At 42.2% G+C, this 25,934-nt stretch overlaps 1 protein-coding gene across 3 annotated transcripts in view; it reads right to left on the reverse strand.

The window, feature by feature from the left end:
• Positions 1-25,934, reverse strand: part of ARK2N (arkadia (RNF111) N-terminal like PKA signaling regulator 2N) — a 74,580-nt gene that overhangs the window by 40,443 nt on the left and 8,203 nt on the right. For all 3 annotated transcript variants that reach the window (XR_014025290.1, XM_081319289.1, XM_081319288.1), the window contains exons 2-3: positions 21,105-21,188; positions 11,637-12,457 (exon numbers count right to left, since the gene is read on the reverse strand). Coding sequence is in view for 2 of the 3 variants with exons in the window: in XM_081319289.1 (XP_081175415.1) it covers positions 11,637-12,363 (727 nt within the window). In the remaining variant the exon portion in view is untranslated. The remainder of the gene's footprint in view (positions 1-11,636; positions 12,458-21,104; positions 21,189-25,934) is intronic.

Below are 25,934 nucleotides of genomic sequence, written 5' to 3' on the forward strand. Positions count from 1 at the left end.
TGCTGCTTCCAGAGGTACGTCTTCTGGAAGCAGGGATGATTCAGGGCACAGAAGAATTTTAAACTCTTAAATCAGGGGTGTCCAAACTGGGCAACTTTTAAGACTTGTGGACTTCAACTCCCAGGATTCCCTAGCCAGAATTCTGGGAGTTGAAGTTCATAAGTCTTAAAGTTGCCAGGTTTGAACAGCCCTGCCTTAAATGTACAGATAGAAGCGTCCCTGATCATTTAGCCCAGGGGTAGGCAACCTTGGCTCTTTTATGACTCGTGGACTTCAACTCCCAGAATTCCTGAGACAGCCACGCTGAGGGGAAAGGGAGAGGTTTCCAAGCTGAGCCAGGCTGGCTCAGGAATTCTGGGAGTTGAAGTCCAAGAGTCATGAAGGGGCCATAGTTCCCCCATGCTGGCTCAGGAATTCTGGGAGTTGAAGTCCACGAGTCATAAATAAGCCAAGGTTGCCTACCCCTGATTTAGCCTAAAATGGGTTTAAGAGTCCAAATTTTTACCATTATCTGAACCAACATGGAAGCCAATGCAGGTACCGGGAAAACAATCCAGGACGTCAATTATAAACCACACAATAGAAAGAGGAGGATAACATTTGTTAATGCTTGAATTGTTCACAATGTCATTTGGCATCAAGATTAGAAAAAAAGCAGGGAAGGGACTTGTTATGCAGCACAAGAAATGCCGACTAAAAGAAAAGCAATTCAAACTGATCAGGCTACGAATTCGTTCATTGAGTGCCTGATCATTTTTTTTTAATGGGTTGCAAATGAGAGCATCTTTCAATCTGTAATTTACATCTGGCCAAATTTCAAGACTAGCCCCGCTATTATTTCACAATACAGCCCAGAATTGATAGCATAAAGTTACAATTTGATTGTATGAAACACAGCCACACTGACAATTATTCTGTTTTGACAGGTGGCATAAGTTCTTAAGCATGCTTCTGTAGTAAACATTCACTTAATCTCTTTCATTCCATTTTCCCAAATCAATTTAACCCTTGGAGAGACAGATCTATTTTTTTTCTCTCTCTCTCACAATTCCTCTGGCCATTAGGATTAGTAAGTTGTCTTTTTTTTTTTTAATAAAACGTAAGATTCCTCCTAAACATAAATACTGTGAATACAAAAACTGGAATGAAAGCGAATGAGAATAGTGAATGATTTACCAAAACTTTCCAATTCACAAATCAGCCCATTTCCACCCTAAGCGATGGAGGAACCAAACATGGCACAAGCAGTATTATAATTCTGTTTTAAGATGCACGCTATAGATGCTCTAGCATTTGTTTTTAAGAAAATATTTACAGGATGTACTGATTTGGTCTACGAGTCTTTCAATTCCAATTTCTTTTTTTTTTCCTTTTCACAAATAAAACAGTTCTGGCATGCAAGAAGAGCAGATGAGGGATACACACGGAGTGGCCCGGCAAGTCAAGATACAGACAAAAAAAAAAAGGTTGCGAACTTGTACGCTCTGCCGACGGAAAGCCAGGAAGTGCACCTCAGCGGCAAAAACCCCCCCAAAATATTACATCTCTTTTCTCGAGAAGGCGACGGGGAAAAAAAAATTAAATGCTGCTTTAAAAAAAAAAAGCCTAAAGGAGGAACCAAAACGTGTTATTGGTTTACAACGGTCAGCTTTTTTTTTTTCTCTTTCTTTTCCGGCGAGATCTGTGGGTTAACCCGTAGCCGCTGGAGGGTCTTGTTAAGTTGGCGACGGGTTCAAACCGGATTCCACGATATTCCCGTTTTCGGGGAAGAGAGCTGGGAAATTGTTATTCAAAGTCTCCGGAAGCTCGAAAGCCGCGTCGGGATTTTGACGGCTGGCGTAAGAAGAGTTAAAGGGCTGCTGCGGAAGGCCTTGGCCATCCGGCACCCGCGTAAAAATCCCTGCCCGAGGCGTTGAGGGGATTCTTTGGCCATCTAAGGCTACTTTAGACTCCCTGGACTCCACCTGCTGCTTGCCTTCTTCGTCGGTGTCGAGGCCGGTGAGTTTCTCTATCCACATGCGGAATTTCTCCTCGGTCTGCCTCTGCATCTCGGCAAAGCAGTTCATGGCCTCTTCCAGGACGCTGCCTATGCAGTTCCTATCCCACACGGTGCCGCCCCCGTCAAGCAATCCTGGGATTTCCCGGGTCGCTCCTCCAGATCCCCCAGCACGACTGAAGCCAGCTTGAAAGACACGGAGGCCATGGCGTGAGACAGGGTTCAAAGGAAGGTCATTCACATCCACACATTTAAGGCATGCGAGCATTGGTGCCAAGCGGCTAGACCCTTGCGCTAGCTGATCCGAAGGACGACGCCTCAGAGACGACGCCGTGTTCAGCCAAGCGTTCGCAAACCACCCCACAAAGTTAAGGAGAAGAACCCTTTTTTGGACTTTTCGAAATTATTTTCGGAAAGTGAAGTTAACACAATTCCCGTATACAGTTTAAGCCTTCGTTACAGAAAGCAAATAACAACAGCAACAATAATAATAATAAAACCACCCCCAGAAATCGTGGGTGCCCCATCACTGGAAATCTTTAAAAAGAGTCTGGACAATCACCTGTCTGAGATGGTGTAGGTTCTCCTGCTTAATGGGGGGGGGGCTCGACTAGAAGACCTCCAAGGTCCCTTCCAGCTTTGCTCTGCTCTGCTCTATTCTATTCTATTCTAATTTTAATTCTTTTCTATTCTTATTTCAGTTCTATTCTATTGCTTCCTGTTCTATTCTATTCTATTCTTATTTTAATTCTATTCTATTCTATTCTATTCTATTCTATTCTATTCTATTCTATTCTATTCTATTCTATTCTATTCTATTCTATTCTTATTTTAGTTCTATTCTATTCTTTCCTGTTCTATTCTTTCCTATTCTGTACTGTTCAATTCTAATTCTAATTCTAATTCTAATTCTAATTCTAATTCTAATTCTAATTCTATTCTATTCTATTCTATTCTATTCTATTCTACTCTATTCTACTCCATTCCATATTATCCTATCCTATCCTATCCTATCCTATCCTATCCTATCCTATTAATTCTATTCTATTTTTATTCTATTCTATTAGAACAATCTCAAATCTAGGTTGTATTCGTATTTTTCTTAACATACAAGTAGCCCTCCCAAAGCAAATCAGAGATATCAAGTTCAGCATTCCACATCCATTAATCCAGAGGTCCCCAACCTTTTGGCCACCAGGGACCGGTTCCGTGGAAAGAGGTTTTTCCGTGGGCCGCAGTGTGCGTAGTTTTGTCTGCTGCCTGCATCCCGCGGATGGGGCTTTGCTTGTTTGTGCGGCCCGGTTGCTGGCATGCCGTGGCCCGGTACTGGTTCACGGACTGGGGGGGTGGTGTTTGGGGATCCCTGCATTAATCCCTTGGTGAGTATCTTTGGAAGTTAGTAAGTTGTGAGGGTGACAGGCCACTCCTGGTTGTTCCTCAACGTATTACCCATAAACATGAGAGTTTTGTTCACCTTATGGCCACTGTCTTTCTCGAGGCCTCTAAGATTTTAAAAAAAGGCTTAACTATCCACAGGAGAAGCGGTACACAACTAATTGGGTCAAAGCAACTTTAATGACACTGCTTTAAAAAGAAAGTAAGACATTCACACCCAAAGCCCATCCAGTCCTGCATTTGGTTCCCACCAAGGCGCCTCAGAGATCCCTTCGTAGCTTATGATGAAGACGTGAAATTATCCTTCCAATTCTGTTTCTCAGCAACCGTGTCGTCATGAGTAAGCGGCCTTTGATATCTTCTGTTGAACTGCTTAATTCCCTTTTAAAAGCTTCTAATTTGGTAGCCCACCACCACTCTCATGGGAGAAAAATTTAAATCCCAAATCTTGGGAGACCTGCTCTGTGGACTATTTGGGGGGGGGGAAACTGCTCCTGGAGGCAGTTATTATGATGCCGCACAAGTTATCAATTACACAATTCCAGACATTCCCAAAGAAACATTAACAGACTTAAGGCACAATTAGAATATGGCCACTGAAATCAAGATTTTTAAATAAGACTAAGTCTGATGCAATTTTCTAATATCATACTCGCAGAAATGTAAACAAATTTTAACTTTCAAGTTGTTTACTGGTGATATTTAGAGCTTTGCCTAAATTCATGGCATTTTGTCAGGGACTAAAATGACTAAGGACAGAGCAGATAAGCATGGGTAGAGAGGAAAAACAGGAGGAACACAGACAGTGAACAATGAAGAAAAAGTTGAAATACACTAATTATTTCCAGTGGTTACTATAAATTATTTTCCAGCATTCTTTTGGTATGGGCTTCATATACATACCATCTGCATATTTTATCTGAGAGACTAATAGCTAACATTTTTATTTTAGACACGTTAAAAATCTAACCTTCTCTATTATAAAATAAAGCCATGATAGTGAAGGCAGAGGAATGTGTTTTTCCACATAAATCTACAGCTGAGTTTGCTACAGACTTCTGCAGATGTTAAAAAGCGAGTACAGTACATTGTCCATTAAGTGGATGTACCAGAAAATCACGGAGACTGAAGAATTGGGTTATTTAGATGAACTTTGAGGGGGGGGGGTGCCAAATGGTAATATATCATTTGATATAAAGGTAACTTTATCAAATAAATGGGCAAGATGTAGGCATGCAAATTTAGCAGCCGGGTGATCAGCAAATAACTTTATCTGGCTGACTTATCTGGCTCAGAAGCTAAACTGGGTATTCTATTCTATTCTATTCTATTCTATTCTATTCTATTCTATTCTATTCTATTCTATTCTATTCTATTCTATTCCATTCCATTCCATTCCATTCCATATTTTCTATTCTATTCTATTCCATTCCATTCCATGTTTTCTATTCTATTCTATTCCATTCCATGTTTTCTATTCTATTCTATTCCATTCCATTCCATATTTTCTATTCTATTCTATTCCATGTTTTCTATTCTATTCTAGTCCATTCCATATTTTCTATTCTATTCCATTCCATATTTTCTATTCTATTCTATTCCATTCCATATTTTCTATTCTATTCCATATTTTCTATTCTATTCCATTCCATTTTTTCTATTCTATTCTATTCTATTCTATTCTATTCTATTCTATTCTATTCTATTCTATTCTATTCTATTCTATTCCATTCTATTCCATTCTATTCCATTTTTTCTATTCTATTCTATTCTATTTTTTCTATTCTATTCTATTCCATTCTATTCCATATTTTCTATTCTATTCCATTCCATTTTTTCTATTCTATTCTATTCCATTCCATTCCATTCCATTCTGAAAATATAGGACAGTAGGCTAAAGTAGGAATCAAAAAAGCACAATAGAAGGCAAAAATAAATTAATGCAGTATACAGTTGTAAAGACATGTCCATATAAGACTAACGCCGTAGCAAATCTAGTCAACTTTGGTCTTGTCAAAAAAAAGTTAAAGACGGTTAGAATGAATAATTAACAATAGGAGATTACGGAGAAATCTCAGAATGTAGAATAGATTGAAAAATAAAAAATAACTTGGTAAAAGGCAATGACAAACCATTTCTCTAGTGCTACCAATAAAATTGCATGAAAGCATCTAGGAAATCAACAAAAGGTTGGTATGTTACAAGAAATGTTGTTGTTGTTATTCAGGCTAATCTTCCCTGATCTATAGCCCTCCTAGGGTGGGTGTTTTTTTTTTAATGTAACTCCCCAAAGACAAACTAGCAAATTATTATTCATAGTTAATGAAACCATACTCCAACCATATCTGGAAAACTGCTGTTGAGCCAGAATGCATTTTGAGCTAAGAATAGTAGGAGCATCAGGCACACTTTTCAGATGGCTCCTGAAACCATGATACCTATTTCAGAGAAAAAAATCCAGATCATCACATTCTGTTCTGAATTCAAAATGACAAGCCTTGCTGCTGTATTCCGGCAAGAGAAACTTAACGAAGCATCAACCCTGAATTTCCCTGCAAAGACACAGGGCATGTAACGTAGACACAATTCTACCTTAATCCCAACCACAAAACCTCAGTCTGCAAAAGGAACACGTCTTGGAAACGTAACACAAATGCAATTTGGTATAAGTTAGCTCGAGAAAAAAAAAAGAAAGTAAAACTGTAGGAAACTAAACCTTCCATTGTGCGCTTACGTTTTATTCTTCTGAATTATCTTTCCGCACAAGGCTCACCCTGGAAGACCATATAGTAGCCATGACTAGGGGGGCTTTCGCCCAGGTTCGCCTGGTGCGGCCCTATCTGAACCGGGATGCCCTGTGTACGGTCACTCATGCGCTCGTGACCTCTCGCCTGGACTACTGCAATGCTCTTTACATGGGGCTTCCCTTGAAGACCACTCGGAGGCTCCAACTGGTACAGAATGCGGCCGCGAGAGTTGTCTTGGGAGTTTCCCGGTACTCCCATGTTACACCTTTGCTCCGCGAGCTACATTGGTTACCAGTTGTCTTCCGGGTGAGATTCAAGGTTTTGGTTATGATCTTCAAGTCCTTACATGGCATGGGTCCGTGGTACCTCGAGGACCACCTGCTGCCGGCGTCAACTTCCCTCCGCCCTGTGCGTTCCCACAGAGAGGGCCTCCTCAGGGTGCCTCCGGTCAGGGAATGTCGACTGGTGGCCCCCAGGGGGAGGGCCTTCTCTGTGGGCGCTCCGGCTCTATGGAACCAACTGCCGGTTGAGCTCCGGATGGCATCGGACCTCCGCTCCTTCCGGCGCGGTCTGAAGACCCACTTATTTGAATTAGCTGGTCTGGCCTGATGGGGGACGTCAGGGTTTTTTAATGGGTTTCTTATATTGTTATTGTATTTTTTAACTGGGCACTTGTTTAATTCCCTTTTAATTTTTGTATCTGCTATTTATATATGCCCTGTTCACCGCCCTGAGTCCTTCGGGAGAAGGGCGGTATACAAATTTAATAAAAGTAAAGTAAAGTAAGTAAAGTAAAGTAAAAAGAACCCCCACATTTCCTATTTCTCTTTCGGTTCCTGGATACCTACATCAAAGTGCCTCTGGGGATAAGGCCCAATATTCAGGTGTTTTTGCAAACTTGGGTTCAACAGGCCGGTCAACCAAAACTTGTTGGCCACAACCAAGTCAAAGGCAAACGATCTCTCATCCTTCTCTATATTCAAATTTGATCATCTGTCAACCTCGGTGTCCCAGCGGAACAAGCCAGGATTGAACACCTGCCTCCAAACCACCCTTTCCTGATAAAAGAGTTATCGAAGGACAGAGAAGGCATGGCTGATCTCCATCCGTCAGCAAAAAGTCCCAACTGCATCTCAGGTATAATAAAGCCTTTCGCCTCATTCAAAATAGAAGTAAACAGAGTTTGCTTGCCTCATTGTCTGCAAGGGCGCGAATGCTTCAGTTCTGCTCCAGGGGCAGGCAACCTCGGCTCTTTGATCGCTCATGGACTTCAACTCCCAGAATTCCTGAGTCAGCAATTCTGGGAGTTGAAGTCCATGAGCGATCAAAGAGCCGAGGTTGCCTACGGAATTCTGGGAGTTGAAGTCCATGAGCCATCAAAGAACCGAGGTTGCCTACCCCTGCTAGCATGTACCCCCCGCCAAAAAAAAAGGTCTCCTGCTGTCTTTTCTTGTTATCTTCTCATCTTAAAAGAGAAAAGGTTATCACAGGTAGTCCCCAACTTACGTCCATGATGGGAGTCCAAACTTTCTACTGCTAAGCAAGACCGTTCCGTGAGTTTTGCCCCATCTTAGCAACCTTCCTTGACACGGTTCGGCGAATCGCTGCAGCGGTGAAGTTAGTAACGACTAACTTCATAACGACTCCGGAATACTCCGACGATCATCAATTAATATGAGTCAGCTGTCAAGCATCTGGATTTTGCATCCCATGACCGCAGAGATGCTGCCGTGGTTTTAAGTGCGGGAAAACGGCCACAAGCCACTTTTTTTTTCAGTGCCACTGCAGGTTTGAATGGTCACTAAGCAAAAACCGCCGCACATCGAGGACTACCTGTATTCAGTGGTGGGATTCAAATAGGTGAGCAACCGGTTCTCTGTATGGAGAGCAGGGATGGGAGGGGGAAAAGAAGGAAGGAAGGAAGGAAGACAGGTGGATGGAAGGGAGGGAGGGAGGGAGGGAGGCAGGCAGGCAGACAGGTGGATGGAAGGGAGGAAGGAAGGGAGGAAGGAAGGAAGGAAGGAAGGAAGGAAGGAAGGAAGGAAGGAAGGAGGGAAAAGAAGGAAGACAGGTGGAAGGAAGGAAGGAAGGAAGGAAGGAAGGAAGGAAGGAAGGGGGAAAAGAAGGAAGACAAATGGGAGGGGGGGGAAGGAAGGAAGGAAGGAAGGAAGGAAGGAAGGAAGGAAGGAAGGAAGAAAGACAGGTGGATGGAAGAGGGGAAAAGAAGGAAGGAAGGAAGGAAGGAAGGAAGGAAGGAAGGAAGGAAGGAAGACAGGTGGATGGAAGAGGGGAAAAGAAGGAAGGAAGGAAGGAAGGAAGGAAGGAAGGAAGGAAGGAAGGAAGGAAGGAAGGAAGGAAGGAAGGAAGGAGTGATGGGATTGAAATAAGTGAACAGCCGGTTCTCTGTGTGGATGCCCCTTCCGGAAGTCCATTCTGGGCCTCGGCAACAAAAAATTAGCTAATGTTCTGCCGAAGCGGTGCCAACCAGCTGAATCCCACCACTGCCTATATTCCAACGAAGACGATGGAAGCCTTCTCCCTCTAACCTGGATCTAGAAGGGAAAACCTTACGCACGCTGTCAATGCTGTTTCCATCTTCCCTGTGCTACAGATCCAAGTCCACGTCTACCACCCTTCCCGAGCTGTGACACAAATCGCAATGGCGCCAACGTGATGGTGTGAGTGCAATGAGGGTCATCGCCCAAAATGCCACGCTCAGTCCTGGCGTCAGAGGCCTGACGTAAGTTCTGGCATTTATATACTGCTCATAAAAAAAATAAAGGGAACAGAAAATAAGACATCCTACTAATAAATACAGTACATTGTGTTGTTTGAGTGTTCCCTTTATTTTTTTTTTTGAGCAGTAAATAACGGTCACAAGAAGCCCAGGTTGTCATTATGCACACCCTACCTAGCATCCCCTTGGCAGATGTCCCCGTTTCTCAGCAAGGCTGCGATGCTTCCAAACTGACAGCATTGAATTCTGGCTATTTCTTGTTGCTAAATGTTTCTACCCTTTAAAATGTCATTTTTATTAAAAACTAAATTGCCGTAGACTCATTTCTCTATTTGTGCCAAGGGCAGTTGAAAGCTTTCGATCCTAATTTCTACCAGCTGATAAAACTCTGCATGATGAAAGCAACTCATACTAGTTTGTATTAACACTGTTGTTCCCATTTTAGCTACTGTCAAAACTCAAACTTATTTATCCTTAAAAATACGTTCTGATACGTACCTCACCAGAAGATAAAAAATATTAACATCCAAAACTAAACATGCATGTTTTATCACTTTTTTTTTCAAATGTAATCTAATCAGGATTACTTTAGGAGTGGACATTTTTTTCCTATTTATAGGGAAAATATTAAAATGTAAATGAATAGATATAGATTACGTGCTTTTTTTGCACTTTAATTTTCCAGTTTCATTTCCCTCAGTGCCAGCGGCCTGCTCAATCACCTGAAGGGAGTCTCTTTATATGCTGAAAATATAGCATGTAAAATATAGTATTTAAGATGCAGTGGTATGTTTCTTTGAATTGCCTGCTCACCAACATTTGTTTAGATTTACAGTCTCCTATTTCAACCTCATCCTATTTGTTATATAGCAAAACAATTCTCCATACAATAGACTTACACTTCTAAGAACATCACAATTACACCTGTAGTTTTCATGTAAAAGAAATTTTTTTAAAAAAAAAAAAGCCAAGGGGACGATTTCTGAATCTGCCAATGAGAAAAATATATACTAAGTAGGTTTGCTAAGATTCAATCAACTAAGATAAATAGTACAGAATTATATGTACTTTATCTATCAGAATATTACTCTGAAAAGGGTTTTGAGGTCTGTTTCATACACTTATTAGAAATGAACAAATGAATATAGATTTTGTCTTATAAACAGGTTCAAATAGAGCCCCTTATTCAGTGGCAAAAAAAATTAGCTCTGTTCCTATTCAGAATTTTCTGAGGCAAACATAATTTATTACACCTAGCCAACGTTGCGCATAAGGCAAAGAGAAAATTAGCTAGCCTCGCCTGCAGTTTGAATAAAGGCTACACTGAATTACGTTCAAACAAAACCGGTCCAGCAGAAACCATACTGAATTTATTTGTGGCGGGCTGTAACATCTGAGACTGTACCCCACTGGTTGCCTTACCAACAGTTTGTGTGACTTACAATCTGAAATGGTAGAAGCCCAGCAAGAGATAACACTATCATGGTCTGTTCTAATCAAGACAACTGTCAAGACTTGTGTAGTCTGTCATCAAATAAATAACCATTTCAAAAGGAAACTTCCAGATCCTCCGCACATTGTGCAAAGGCAGAATCCGTCAAGCATGCGAGAAAGGGGGCTCAAAATTGTAGTCTTCCCAGTCTAAGATTTACTTAGAACACCGACTGCAATTACAAAACTCACCTCCTTTTGTGTAAAGAAATAAATGCGTGCTCACCCATAAAAGATTAGCAAACCAGAGGATTTTGAAACAGTATTTTATTTTAAGGTTGTTATAAATGCAATTATTTAGAATAACCATATGCCGAGTACTTCGATACATATTCCTGATCATGCTGTTTCAGCTAGAGGAATGATGTAGGCCTTAACAGTCTTTTTTTTAAAAAAAAAATTTAAATAACACACCTTCTGTTATTTTACGAGAGCAGCCAAAATATTTTTCTTCTCAATTTAGATGCAGCAGGGGTGGGGTGGGGTGGGGGGAATCGATAATTGTGCAATCCACACAGCAGAACGTGTTCTCTCTCTTCTGAAACTGTGGGATAGCAAGAGGTGGGTGGGGGGGGGAGGGATACGAATTTGCAATCTTGTGTGCAAAATATTCCTGACGCGGGCTCTGAAATGACCGAGTTGCCCGTTTAGAAAACCTGCGGCGAAGCCGAGCCCAGCTTATATTCTCGTGCGTTGAAAAGGGAGCTAGAAAGTGCGACATTAACAAGGGAGCGGGGCTCCTCCCAGGAGCAGTTAAGATGCCTCCTGAAATTTCAGATAGGGGGAGAGAGGAGAGGAAAAAAAAAAAAACACAGCTGCAGCCCGTGAGAACAGCAGCCAGCCCCGTTCAGGATGGGAATAGCGGGCCAAGGACTTGTTTCAGAGTTTGCAATCTAAGGTGAAGCACGGGTAGGGGACGACGGACAACTCGACATGTATCAGGATTTGTCTGGATTACGATTACTGCTATTATTATTATTTTTTTAAGGTGAACTATCGTGCAAATAAGAGGACCGGGAAAACCCCTCCCTCCTTACCCGCCTTTGGGGAAAAAAAAAAGTCACGTTATAAATAACGTTGCAGCAGCCCTCGTATTTTACACCGAGCTCTCTTGTTTCTCCTAGTGAATTATTTCTCTACGGGTTTGTTTGGGGGTTTTTTTTGGCTCCTTTCTAAATTTAACACGACAGCCGGAGAAACGGTGGCAGGAGCCTCTTTTTTGGGGGGGATGGGGGGGTGGGGGCAGTTCAGTTTAAAAAACATCCTCTACCTGGTATCTCTGCCGTGATTGTCTTGCTGCTGCCTGAGACCTCCTCGTCGTCGTCCGAGGAGCTGGTGCTGGAGTCGCAGGTGAGGTCGCTGTCGCTGGTACTGCTGTCCTGCAGCAGGTTGTATTTTTTGCGGGCGGCGGCCTCCCGCTTCTGCCTCAGCAGCCGGATGCGCTCCTTGTGCTTCTGGCTCCGGTGACCTTTGACCTTGGCGAGGCGGCCGTTCTGCTTGTCGCTCGACTGCCGGTTTTTCTTGGCGGCCATGGTCGTCGAGGTCTCGCTCTCCGACCGGGACCGCCTCGATTTCCTCCCCGGGGCCGAGAGGGAGACGGCGGAGGGGTCCCCCTCGACCGCCGTCTCAGCCTGGCCGGGAGCGGCCTCTTCCGCCGAGGAGAGCGTGTCAGAGTCGGCCAAGTGGCCGCTGGACGAAGGGGAGAGCATGCAGTGGTTAGAGGAGTCACTCTCGTAAACCCGACCGGCCGTGGGCTTGTCACTTTCCGTCGAGGCCAGCTGTGACTCGGACGAGTCCCGCCGCAGCTCCATCAGCAAGCAAGGCATGGAGGCGAGCACGGTGGAATCCTCGCCGGGCGCCCGGCTCTCCTTCGGAGCAGGCAGGTCCAGTTCTATAGAGCCCTCTTCGCCCAGAGCCGGCTCTTGCTTCCCAGAGAGTTTGGGTGGGGCTTCGGAGTCAATGGGTTCTTCTGTTCTGTCTGCCGCCTCCATCTTCATTTCAGAGTTTTTAAGTCTCTCCTGGTCTCAGAGGATGGACCCACAGCTTTGGGGGGAAGGGCAAACTCACCTACGGCTTTGGAAGGAAAGCAACCTAAAGGGGGGAAAAACACACACACAGAGCACGTAACTGAGCTGGTCACGAGGGCAAATATTTTGGGCAATATTTCGCAAAATACAAAAGCAGCAGGCTGATCATCCCACAGAGCAGGGTAGGTCTGTGAGGATAGACAGTGCATTTAAAAAAATTTTTTTTTCTTGATTTTCTAATTTTACATTCAGGTATTTAAAAAGCAACGTGGTGGCTGAGTTAATCAAAAATTCAATGACACACAAGCGTCTTTAGTACAAGTCTCAAAGTACCACGTTAAATATTTCTTCTCTTTTCCCCTTAGTATTTACTGTCGTCTCATGTTTAAAGCAATACCATTCTTGTTATATTAATTAAATGAAAATAACATTCTTACATTTCTCAATCATTTTTTAGCTTATACATATCTTGGTTATTTTAACGTTCAGTCTTTATGGACAAGCGATGTCCTAATTAGTTTTTTCCCCAATTTTTAGTTTCCCATCAATATTTAAATTTAACATTTAATATTTATAATTTCCACGTTTAAAGTGACCAAAATTCCCTTTATCACAATTCATCATGAAGTCTAATGTTCAGGATACACGTTTTATCTATTTGAATATATTCTATTTCTCACCATCTTAAGTCAGAGGGTGGACAGTGCATTAAAGAAAGTATTCAGACCCCCCCCTTCACTTTTGTCAATTTTGCTCTGCTGCAGCCTGATTCCACATTGGTTGAAATTCATTTTTTCTCTCTCTCTCTCGTTAATCTACGTTCAGTGCCCATAACGACAAAGTGAAAAGAGAATTTTAGAAATGTCTATACATTTATTAGGGACGCAGTGGCTCAGTGGGTTAGGACGCTGAGCTTGTCGATCAGAAGGTCGGCAGTTTGGCGGGTCGAATCCCGAGTGCCGCGTAACAGAGTGAGCGCCTGTTACTCATCCCAGCTTCTGCCAACCTAGCAGTTCGAAAGCACGTAAAAATGCAAGTAGAAAAACAGGGACCGCTCCGGTGGGAAGGTAACAGCGTTCCGTGCGCCTTTGGCGTCTAGTCATGCCGGCCACATGACCACGGAGACGTCCTCAGACAAGCGCTGGCTCTTCGGCTTTGAAACGGAGATGAGCACCGGCCCCTAGAGTCGGAAACGACTAGCATGCGTGTTTCGGGGGAACCTTTACCTTTATACATTTATTTAAAAAAGGGGGGATGAAATATCACACTAGCATAAGTATTCAGACTTTTTGCAACAACATTTGAAATGTAGCTCAGGTGCGTTCCAGTTCTCTCGATTGTTGCTGACCTGTTTCTTCTACAGGGTATAATTTCAATACTGACTCTCTCCGCTTACCTCTATTTTTACAATGGGGTGGAGTGGTGCTTAAGAGTCAAGAAATATATTGCTTTTGTAATTTCATCAGATGAGTCTATTCCAAATTCATGCATCACCATTGAAAAGCTGTATGTACGGTACTATCAGCTTTTTCCATTCTGTTTCCCTGGAGCTAACTGGAAACCTACAACTAGAAGAAAAAGAAAAAAAAATCCCTCCCTCATAGACTCTAAATAGCCCACGAGTTTGTCAGATATTCATTTCAAGAAATTATAATGTACCCATTATCCCTGTTCTCATAGCCTCTAAAAAACTGGGCACTTTTTAAGCAGAAATTAATTTTAGCCTAGATTCTCTAGCAAAGGAGCATTTGGGAAGCAGAATAGGGGGGAAAGCTTGGTTTTTTAGGCCCCCTAGAACAGGGGTAGGCAACCTCGGCTCTTTTATGACTCATGGACTTCAACTCCCAGAATTCCTGAGTCAGTCCATGAGTCATAAAAGAGCCGAGGTTGCCTACCCCTGCCCTAGAAGAAAGAAAAATGAACAATGGAAGCTGTTAAAACAATTCGGATCGATATATATCGTCTGATATAAAAACTGGAAAATGATCCAGGTACTTCTGTTTATTTTTATTTATTTATTACGTTTTTAAACCACCCATCTGCTGCAGAGGGACTCTTTTTTCCAGGTCATGGCGTAACAAATCAAGGAATGCTTCACTCAAGCCTACCCATCTTCAGTCTGTCAGTAACCAAGTTATTCCATATACCTGTTGAAAAGGTAGCAACAGAATGGTTCAAAACGACGCAGAGGCCTCGAAATCTTAGAACTGAGCGTGCTGTCTTTTCAAAGTTTGATCAAGCAATGCAATAAATTCCCACGTCTGCCTACAATAACGATGTCGATGGGGGCATGAGAATTATGAATGCCACCAGGATCAAAGTGGATATAAGATAGCATGTTTTTGTAAAGTTCTTGTCTGCCATATAGATAAACTTGCTGCTTTTTTAAAGGCTTGCTGGGATGTTTGCATTTTAAAACGCTAAGATTTTTTAAAAAGATGTTAGCATTTTTAAAATGCTAAAATTTTAAAATAATTTTTAACTATGCTTGTACTTTCTTACATTCTATTTCTATATTGTGTAATCTGCCTTGATTGGTCCACAGAGCAGAACTGTATGGTATACAATAATGCTAGACAGCATAAGTTGTGCTGTTTTCAACACAATACTTTCTTCTATTGACTGGTGGCTCTCAGGTGTATGCAAAGAGTGTGTGTGTGTGTGTGTGTGTGTGTGTGTGTGTGTGTGTGTGAGAGAGAGAGAGAGAGAGAGAGAGAGAGAGAGAAAGAAAGAAAGAAAGAAAGAAAGAAAAGAAAGAAAAGAAAAGAAAAGAAAAGAAAGAAAGAAAGAAAGAAAGAAAGAAAGAAAGAAAGAAAGAAAGAAAGAAAGAAAATGAACTATATGCATATCCCCCGAAACACGCATGCTAGTCGTTTCCGACTCTAGGGGCCGGTGCTCATCTCCGTTTCAAAGCCGAAGAGCCAGCGCTTGTCTGAGGACGTCTCCGTGGTCATGTGGCCGGCATGACTAGACGCCAAAGGCGCACGGAGCGCTGTTACCTTCCCACCGGAGTGGTCCTATTTTTCTACTTGCCTTTTTACATGAACTGCTAGGTTGGCAGAAGCTGGGACGAGTAACAGGCGCTCACTCTGTTACGCGGCACTCGGGATTCGACCCGCCAAACTGCCGACCTTCTTATCGACAAGTTCAGCGTCCTAACCCACTGAGCCACCGCGTCCCTCATGCATTACTTAAATACTACTAACAATGTTATTAAGGTTTTTAGATTTCTTTTTAACTATTCACAGGTTGTAAGTTACCAGTGTAAAAATTAATTTAACTTCATTCTGTACTTGATGATAATAACCTATCACAGTACATCCTTAAAATGTAAAGAGAATCTTGTTTTTCTGTGTGGCAAAAGACGTGACATCATTCTAGGTCTATTCTTGGCAATGCCAGCATGTTGTATTGAGAAGAAAATCTTCATTTACATAGACATGATCAAAGCATATAGACATGTGGGTTTTTCATTTTCAGGGCAACTTGTTCCTGTCTAAACTATTCCTTGACTACATTGTCGTACTAATCACAACAAACTTTATTTAGGAACTTTATTGTCACTGGCAAATACATTCCAAGCTTCAGGCAGAGTTGTTTTCCACCTTTGCTTTAAAACGCTGGGAATTTTTGCACACCGTTTTGCCCAACGCAAAAAGGGGACATAAAAATATAAAGTGGATGTAGTTGAAGACCTTGTCATATACTGTATTAAGTCAAGTCTTCTGAAGCACCCGCCAGAAGAAAAAAGAGCTATAAAAAGCCACACCTCAGGTGCACAAGGCAAGCAGAACAGAAGAATTAAAGCTAATAATAAAGCTACAACTGCAACTTGAAGTGAGTTAGTCAATAGTCCCCAAGTCTAACTTCAGGTACCTGCACATAGTGCTAAATGTAGTTAAAATGGAGCTACAGACAATTAATGGAGAGAGATTTTTAAGCTGAGAGAACCCAAGATTTGCAAAAACAGAAAAAATCTTATGCTGACGACGTGAACAAAGGAGTCCAACATAAAGGCTCTGTGGGGGCAGAAAAATCGTGATGGGAGAACGAAAAAGCCACAGGTAAATTGGAATATTTTGATCGCTCAGTAGCTTTTAATGCTATTGACCATGGTACCTTGCTGGACCAGCTCCAGGAATTGGAAGTGGGGCCACTGTTTTACGGTGGTTCTCCTTTCTCCGTGGCCATTATCACTCAGTGTTGGTGGGGAAGGAGAGGTCAAGCCCCCAAGCCCTTATTACGCAAAGCGCACTGATGATGTGACCTAGCTTGGGCAATGAAATGTCTGCAACAAAACCGCCAAACTCGAGGAGCACCAAGGACTTCAAAAAGGAGCTTGACTGAGAGAGAATGAGGCATGGAATGGAATAGAACAGAACAGAACAGAAGAGAACAGAACAGAAAATATGGAATGGAATGGAATGGAATGGAATGGAATGGAATGGAATGGAATGGAATAGAATAGAATAGAATAGAATAGAATAGAATAGAATAGAATAGAATAGAATAGAATAGAATAGAATAGAATAGAATAGAATAGAAAAAATGGATTGGAATTGAACGGATTGCAATGGAATGGAATGGAATGGAATGGAATGGAATGGAATAGAATAGAATAGAATAGAATAGAATAGAATAGAAAATAGAATAGAATAGAATAGAATAGAATAGAATAGAATAGAATAGAATAGAATAGAATAGAATAGAATAGAATAGAATAGAATAGAATAGAATAGAATAGAATAGAATAGAATAGAATAGAATAGAATAGAATAATGGGATGGGATGGGATGGGATGGGATGGGATGGGATGGGATGGGATGGGATGGGATGGAATGGAATGGAATGGAATAGAATAGAATAGAATAGAATAGAATAGAATAGAATAGAATAGAATAGAATAGAATAGAATAGAAAAAATGGATTGGAATTGAACGGATTGGAATTGAACGGATTGCAATGGAACGGATTGCAATGGAATGGAATGGAATGGAATGGAATGGAATGGAATGGAACAGAACAGAACAGAACAGAACAGAACAGAACAGAACAGAACAGAATAGAATAGAATAGAATAGAATAATGGGATGGAATGGAATGGAATAGGATAGAACAGGATAGAATTACAGAACGTTTCTCCTCTCCTAGTTAATGTCTACATGAAGCCTCTGAGAGAGGACACCTGCTGGCATGGTGTTTGGTATCATCCATATGCTGATGATACCCAATGACACATCTCTATGCCATGTTGGGCAACGGAGGCCATTTGGGTACTGGGTCAATGCTTGGAGGCTGTAAGGGCCTGGATGGCGAGAAACCAGCTGCAACTCAAGCTTAATAATACAGAAGTTCTAGGTTTCGGCCCCTACAGGTCAGGAGAATTAACATACCGGACTCTGGGCAGGTTAACCCTCCCCCCTATAGGTCTGGCGCACAATTTAGGGGTCCTCTTAGACCCCCGGCTCGTGCTACAAGAACAGATAGCCAAGGGGAGCCTTTGTCTTCTCTGCCAATTGCAACCACTCCTTGCTCATCAATTACAATTATTTTCAAGCAACGTATCCAGAAACAACAGTTAGGAGGTTCCATGCAGAAAAGGTTTTGAGAAGAAGCGTGTAGACGTGAGGCAACCAAATAAATATTTACATGCCCCTTGGGCCCGAGGAGGCTTTCCCTCTGCTTGCCAAAAATCTAAGGCAAAAAACCAAAAACAAGCCACCGTCCTTCCGATTAACGACCCATTCCTCCAAGCATTTCATAATAAAAATGTTTGGGCTAATGTTGCTAATCAGGATTCCTCGGTGAGATTTAGAGAGAGACTCAACATACACCACACTCTGTACGCCGGCAGGGACGGGCGACTTGTTTAATTTCAAAGTTCCTCCGCGACATGATTAGATTACCGGAAAGGGTAATATATCTCTTCACTGCTTGGCAGAAAGAAGGAAAAGAATTATGCTGGATGGACACAGGAAGAAGCCCTGTAACTATCCATTCAGTGACCGGAGTTATAATGGCACTGGAAGAAAAGGTAACTCTTGGCCATTTTTCATGCGTGCAACAGTTGCAGCATCGCCAAAGCCACGTGATCAAAATCCGGACACTTGACAACTGAGATGCATTTGTGACGGTCTCTCGGTCACGTGATCTCCTTTGGTGACCTTCTGAGAAGTCAACGGGGAAGCTAGATTCACTTAACAACTAACTTAACCTAAAACTAAAACATACAAAGAGCGGTTGCTGGAATTGGGCATGTCCAGTTTAGTCAAGAGAAGGACCAGGGGTGACGTGATAGCAGCCTTCCAATATTTCAGGGGCTGCCCCAAAAAAGATGGAGTCAAGCTATTCTCCAAAGCACCCGAAGGCAGGACAAGAAGCAACGGATGGAAACTCACCAAGGAGAGAAGCAACCTGGAACTAAGGAGAAACAAAACAATTAGCCAGGGGAACCACCTGCCTCCAGAAGCTGTGAATGCTCCAACACTGGAAGTGTTTAAGAAGAGACTGGACAGCCATTTGTCTGGAATGGTACAGGGCAGGGGTCAGCAACCTTAAACACTCAAAGAGCCACTTGGACCCGTTTCCCAGAGAGAGAAAAAACACTGGGAGCCACGGGGGGAACTTGATTGAAGAGTTTAATTTAAAAGAAATAGAGGCTGCTGTGCATGAGTTCTCTCTCTCTCTTCTCTCTCTCCCTCTCCCTCCCCCCTCCCTCTGTCTGATCTTCTGCTCACCGGACAAGCTGACACACATTCTTACTGGGCTGGCTCTCCTGCTGTTTCCTGCTTCCTGTGGAGACGCAGCAAAGGCAGGAGCCCCACCCAATAATCTTGTCAGCTTCTCGGACAACAGCGTGTTACACACATACACAAACACACACACACACACACACACACAGACAGAGAGAGAGAGAGAGAGAGAGAGAGAGAGAGAGAGAGAGAGAGAGAGAAGGGAAGTGCAAGAGCCTTTCTCTGTCTCTCTCTCTGTGCAAACTGGGAGTCGCAGAAGGCTGAAAGTGCCGCATGCGGCTCCAGAGCCGTGGGTTACCAACCCGTGGTATAGGGTTTCGTGCCTGAGTAGGAGGTTGGACTAGATGACCTCCAAGGTCCCTTCCAACTCTATTATCATCATCATCATCATCATCATCATCATCATCATCATCATTATTATTATTATTATTATTATTATTATTATTATTATTATTATTATTATTATTATTAAACCACTGCAGACTCACTTAACAACTTTGGCAAGAAAAGTCGTAAAATGGGGCAAAACTCACTTAACTACTGTCTCACTTAGCCACAGAAATTTTGGGCTCAACTGTGGTCATAACTCAAGGACTACCTGTTGTCATTCACTGGTCTCTCCTGACTGTTGCCTCTTACCTCTTCAATCTCACTAACCAAGTGGCCTCCTTTAGATTTCCTGCCTGAGCAGAGAGGTTGGACTAGATGACCTCCAAGGTACCTTCCAACTTTTATATTTTTATTATTATTATTATTATTATTATTATTATTATTATTATTATTATTATTATTATTATTATTATTATTATTATTATTATTATTATATTAAGTTTAAGGAAATGCAGTCTCTACAGTAGCAATGGTTCTCCCTTCTGATACACCACTGGGCATAAAGTCCTTCTTCTAATCTTGAGCAAATCTGCTCATGATAATTTACAAATGGCGTTCACCCTTCTGACTTACTTTCTGGATTTTAATCTGGTTAATAATGCTTAAACACACACACACACACCGCCGCCATAAAGATACCTCTTCTATTACGTCAGTTCCAGTTTCTTTCCCCACATTTTTTCTTTACAAGGCAGTCGCTACTTCCTATATCCCAGGGGTGGTGAACGTATGGCGCGCGTGCCAGAGGCGGCACTCACAGCCCTCTCTATGGGCACACGCCCCGTTGCCCCAGCCCGCCTCCCACTGCAGCCCGCATGGAGCAACGCGGCCAAGGACATGGCAGCCGGGCAGTGGGGACAAGACTCCGCCCTCGCGTCCCGTCACACGCAGTTGATGCTTGTGGGGGGGGAAGGGCGTGGCCGCCGTGGCGCTGCTGGGCTGCCTGGGCGATCTGCTACAGCAGGCCGTGGAGGCAGTGGGTGGCCCTGCGGGCAGGGTGGAGCAGGCAGGTTGGGGGGCAGTTTTGGGGGGCACTCGGTCTCTAAAAGGTTTGCCATCACTGCTATATCCCATCACCAGCCTGTTTGCTTTCATTTTGTTTGAGAAGTATGTGCAATTAAGTTTATTATTCAATTCTATTCTCTCTGAGAGACAGAGTGGCTGGCGCATGCAGGTGGGAATCAACTTATTAACTGAATTATCAGTTAATTATCTGCCAGCTCATGGGGGGGCTCACAGAGTGGCATGCAACTCTCGGGGTTGTGCCCCCCCCGCCTTTTTAAACTTTTAACTTATTCAATATTTGTTTTACCCAGCTCCCATTTTACTGACCCATTTTAGTTTTATCTTGAGTTTTATGCTTTTACCTATACACTGACCAGAGTAACTCTGATGGGCAGTGCCTAAATTGGATAAGTGATTACTTAATTAGCGATTCGTGGCAGACGCACATAGGTATCTGCAGATCCAAAGGGTTGCCTTACATGAACTGTGAACCAATAAAAAGCTTTTGCAAGTGAAATTTTGCATGCATTTAAATATGAATATATGGTTGAATTAATTCCTTACTTTTCAGCCTCGGCTGTCACTGCTCTGTAGACAGAAAACTTGAGTGTCCAAAGTTGTCATTCTGGCTGTTTCCCACCAAATTCTCTAAACAAAGAAACATATGCATAAATTAACTTAGAAAAATGTTTCCAAAAAAAAAATTACATCTGGAAGACTTAGCTACTAGTGCTTATGAGTGCTGTTCACGTTTTTCCTAATTTATATAGAGAAAATAATATTTGCAGAAAAGGTATTACAGGTAGTTCTACATGTTCTCTTCTTTGCATTGCTTACATGCAGAACTCGGCACAAATTACTTCCTCTTCCCTGTAAGTCAACTCTGTACTGTAAATATTGTTCAAAATTACAATAAATTCAATTTAAATGATGCTTTTGTAAGGTCACAAGAAACAGTGTGGCAACCTACAAAAGATTTCATGCATTTCAATCCAATTCCATGTTACATTAAGTAGACATGCATATTACCTGCTCTTTTAGTAATGAAAGCGAAAACCAAAACCTCCCACATAGTAAAGGCTGAGTTTCACAAGCAACAAAGAGCTGTCCGTAATGCTTATAATAATTTTGTTAAATTAGTACAAAAAAAGAACCCAAAATAAAAAGGTACAGAAGAGAAAAGAAATAGAAAAAATTTAAAAAAATAAGAATATAGTAAAGAAAATGTATAAGGAAGTGATAGATATACAGGGGGATGGCAGCATGAAAAGAACCATATTATGGTAGATAGCACAATACAACAGGGTAGATTTATATAATCTGAAGAGAAAGCAGAGTATAGGAGTAATAAAATTTGAACGGGGGAGGAAAAAAGCCATTCATTCATTCATTCATTCATTCATTCATTCATTCATTCATTCATTCATTCGCTCCTCCTCTTGCCACAGGGTAATTCTGGGTGGCTTACAGCCATAAAAATGTATTTATGCAGAACATTAAAACATAAATTATAACTAAACATTAAAATCTGATGACATGTAGGGAGGGGCGGGGTGGGGTGGAGGGGAGGTAAGATCTGTTGTTACTACATCCTGTTATTATTCTGGTTAATGGACTGATTTTTTTTTAAAGTAAAAATTATACACTACAGTCAAAATCTGTTTTTAAAACCTATATCCCTTTCGGGGTGCTTTATAAAACTGAAGCACGCGTAATGGTGTACATAATAATAATGATCTTTGGAAACAGCTTTGCTGTTTTTGATGTTCCAAGTCCTTTTGTAGCTTCCAATTCTTTGTGACCCAAAAGGGGAGGGGGAGAGAAATGGTCAATAACTGCTTCTTTGAATTCTAACAGTTCATATTTACGTCATCTATGATGGCATCTAACTATTTTGTCTTCTGTTTGCCTCTTTTCCAATTGCTTTTGATTATTTCCAACTATTAAGGTCTTCTCCTATGTTTTTGGCCTTCACATTAGGTGTCCGGTTTCATTTTAGTTTAGTTCGTCCAGTGAATACTCAAAAGTTTTACTTCATTCAATATTGAATTATGTCTTCTTCACAGTCCAAAGTATTCTCAAATTCTGAGCAACAGATTGGTTTTACCAAATCTCTTCTTTCCACTTTAACAAAAGATTTGGTTTGTCAAGCGGTAATCACTTTGTATCATAACTCAGGCTACCCCATCAATCAAAGTTCTGGTTATCCAATCCCAAAAATGACAGCATGGAATTAAAAAAAATACGAAATAAGGATTTGGATACTTCTTATTGAAGAAGCCTCAGAATATTCAGGCCTTTTTATTATTTCCAATCCAACAGATTGTCGGAAAAAATTAAGTGGAGGAGGTTAGGTTTCTATCTGTCTGTCTGTCTCTCTCTCTCCACCCCATGCTTCCCAGTGAAATATCACACTAGTGTAGGGGTAGGCAACCTCGGCTCTTTTATGACTCATGGACTTCAACTCCCAGAATTCCTGAGTCAGCTATTCTGGGAGTTGAAGTCCATGAGTCATAAAAGAGCCAAGGTTCCCTTCCCCTGCACTAGGACAACACCCTACGCTCTTCAAAATAACGTTACTAATTGAGAGGGCATCCGGCCCTCTCAATTCCTGGCAAATAGATGGGGAAGAAATGGAGGGAGTGACAGATTTTATTTTCCTGGGCTCCAAGATCACTGCAAACGGGGACTGAAGCCAAGAAATTAAAAGACGCTTGCTCCTGGGGAGGAAGGCCATGGCGAATCTAGACAGCACACTAAAAAGCAGAGACGTCACCCTGCCAACAAAAGTGCGTATAGTCAAGGCTGTGGTCTTCCCAGTTGCAATGTAGGGCTGTGAAAGTTGGACCATAAGAAAGGCTGAGCGCCAAAGAATTGAGGCCTTTGAACTCTGGTGCCGGAGAAGACTCCTGCGAGTCCCTTGGACTGCAAGGCGATCAAACCGGTCAGTCCTAGAGGAGATCAACCCTGAATGCTCTTTAGAAGGCCAGATCCTGAAGCTGAAACTCAAATACTTTGGCCACCTAATGAGAAGGAAGGACTCACTGGAGAAGAGCCTCATGCTGGGAAAGGTGGAGGGCAAGAGAAGAAGGGGACGACAGAGAATGAGGTGGCTGGATGGAGTCACTGAAGCAGGAGGCGTGAGCTTAAGTGGACTCCAGAAGATGGTGGAGGACAGGAAGGCCTGGAGGAACATTGTCCACAGGGTCGCGATGGGTCGGACACGACTTCGCAACTAACAACAACAATAATACCCACATTGGGGGCTCTTTTGGCTTAGCAGTTAAAGATGCTGAGCTTGTCAGCTGGAAAGCTAACAAGCCAGGTTCGAGTCCTGGGTGCAACCTGAGTTCCTCTTCCTCGCTCCAGCTTCTGCCCTCCTATCAGTTCGAAAGCATGTGAATGCGAGTAGATCAATAGGTACCACTTTGGTGGGAAAGTAACAGCCCTCCTCTATGCGCCTTTGGCATATACCAGTGATGGCGAACCTTTTAGAGACCGAGTGCCCAAACTGCAACCCCGAAAGCCACTTATGTATCGTTGGGTGCTGGGTGGGCGTGGCCCATTGGGTGGGCGTGGCTGAGGTGGTAACGGCAGACTGGGTGGGACTAAAAAGTTCAATCAATTCCAACTTTGTGAGATCTTTTTTTTCCCCACGAGAAGTTGAAATTGATTGATTGATTGATTGAACCTTTTTTTTTTTGCACACAGCGGCGGAGGCCTAAAGTGAAAAGGTTTTATAAAACCCAGCTGAAAGGCCTAGGACTGGGGCGACGGCGCGTGTGCCCACACAGGTTCGCCACCACGGGCATATAGCTATGCTGGCCACGTGACCACGGAAAACATCTTCGGACAACGCTGGCTCCCTCCGCTAAGAAACGGAGAGGAGCACCGGTCCCCTAGAGTCAGACACGGTCGAAGGATCTGCTAAGGGACTGCTGGGAACAATTGCAATAACTGATTGCTCGATATGCGAGGGCTGTTATTATACTATCCTGATACCGATCCACTCCACAATCAAAAGAAGAGGAAGTTATGGCCATGACCGGAGAAGGCAACTTTAGGACAATATTCTTGGAGAGGGTGCAATACCACTTGCCTCTTAATATGGATTTGTATACAAAGTTTAAAACAAAGTTTCGGCTGCCTTTCTTCATTTCCAAGGAGTCACAAATAATCTCTTGCTTTGCCCACTTAAGACTTTTCTATACTATCCATGTTCATCGGGATGAATCAGGGTGGATAAGAATCAATGATATTTTTTGTTAAAAAGGATTTTTATTGAAATTGGATTTTTTTAAAATTTTTATCAAATTTATTTTAATAAAACGCTTTTGGAGTAAAAAAAATCTATCTAAGGATAGTTTTCTACTTAATATACATTAATAACTTAGTTTATTCAGCATGACATGGAGCTTAGTTATGTAGTTATATAGTTTTTGGTAAACTATTCAATGAATCCAAGCTCTGCAAACTGAGATAGCTTGCGCACTGCACTGATGCATTCACACAATTTCACAGTAAACCATGAGACAAATCATAAAACCAAGTTCAGGAATATTCCTTTATCCCATTGTTTTGCAAATCTGCGTACACTACAGACTGTATGTTTTTTATTTTTTTTTTGAAGAGAAATGCATCTGTACCAGGCTCCAAGTGTTTTAATTAAATAAAAGAATTTGAGTAGTTTTCCAACAGTGTGTGATTAACCGATTACCGGTAACCTAAAATCGTTTCCGATATCGCTGTTTTACTAACCTGACAGCTTATTATTCTAAATAGGAAACCTTCATTTTGTTTGCAAATAATAACATTAAAGGTTCTAACTACCAGCAAGAATGAAGTCCTTACATTTAAAGAGCACCTGTCATTTCAGATCCATCATGGCAATGCCTGTTAGCGGGCATCCACTCACCTGCTGCCTGCCACGTCCCTCACCTTGTGGTGTTCACTGCTGCATCACCAGCCGCCCCATTAAAGTGAGTGGGACTGTCGGTGAGTCAACAGTGGGTCAGAGATGACAGCTGCTCTTTAAAAATTACAATTTAAATCGAGTTGGTTTAAAAAAAAATCAAATCCACCCTGGGAGGAATCAATCCAGGTGCCCCCCCCCCCGTTTATGAAGAACATTTTAACTACAATAAATATCAGCTGTAGCTTCCCACAATATAGAAGCATAAGTTTCAGAAGGCAACGTGGACAACGGATGCAGTTTTGCAAAAGAAAGCCCAAAGTAGCGTGCTGAATTCGTAAAATCCTTGGCGTTTTAGGCGTCTGCCAAACTGATAACTGACTGCACCATTTTTCAATGTTTTTTTTTTAAAGACAGTATTTTGAAAAGTGTGATAGGCCGATTGGGGTTGGCTGAGCTCATGAAATGAAATACCTACTTTT

Source organism: Vipera berus (assembly GCF_964194415.1).
Source record: "Vipera berus genome assembly, chromosome: 2".
Lineage (NCBI taxonomy): Eukaryota > Metazoa > Chordata > Lepidosauria > Squamata > Viperidae > Vipera > Vipera berus.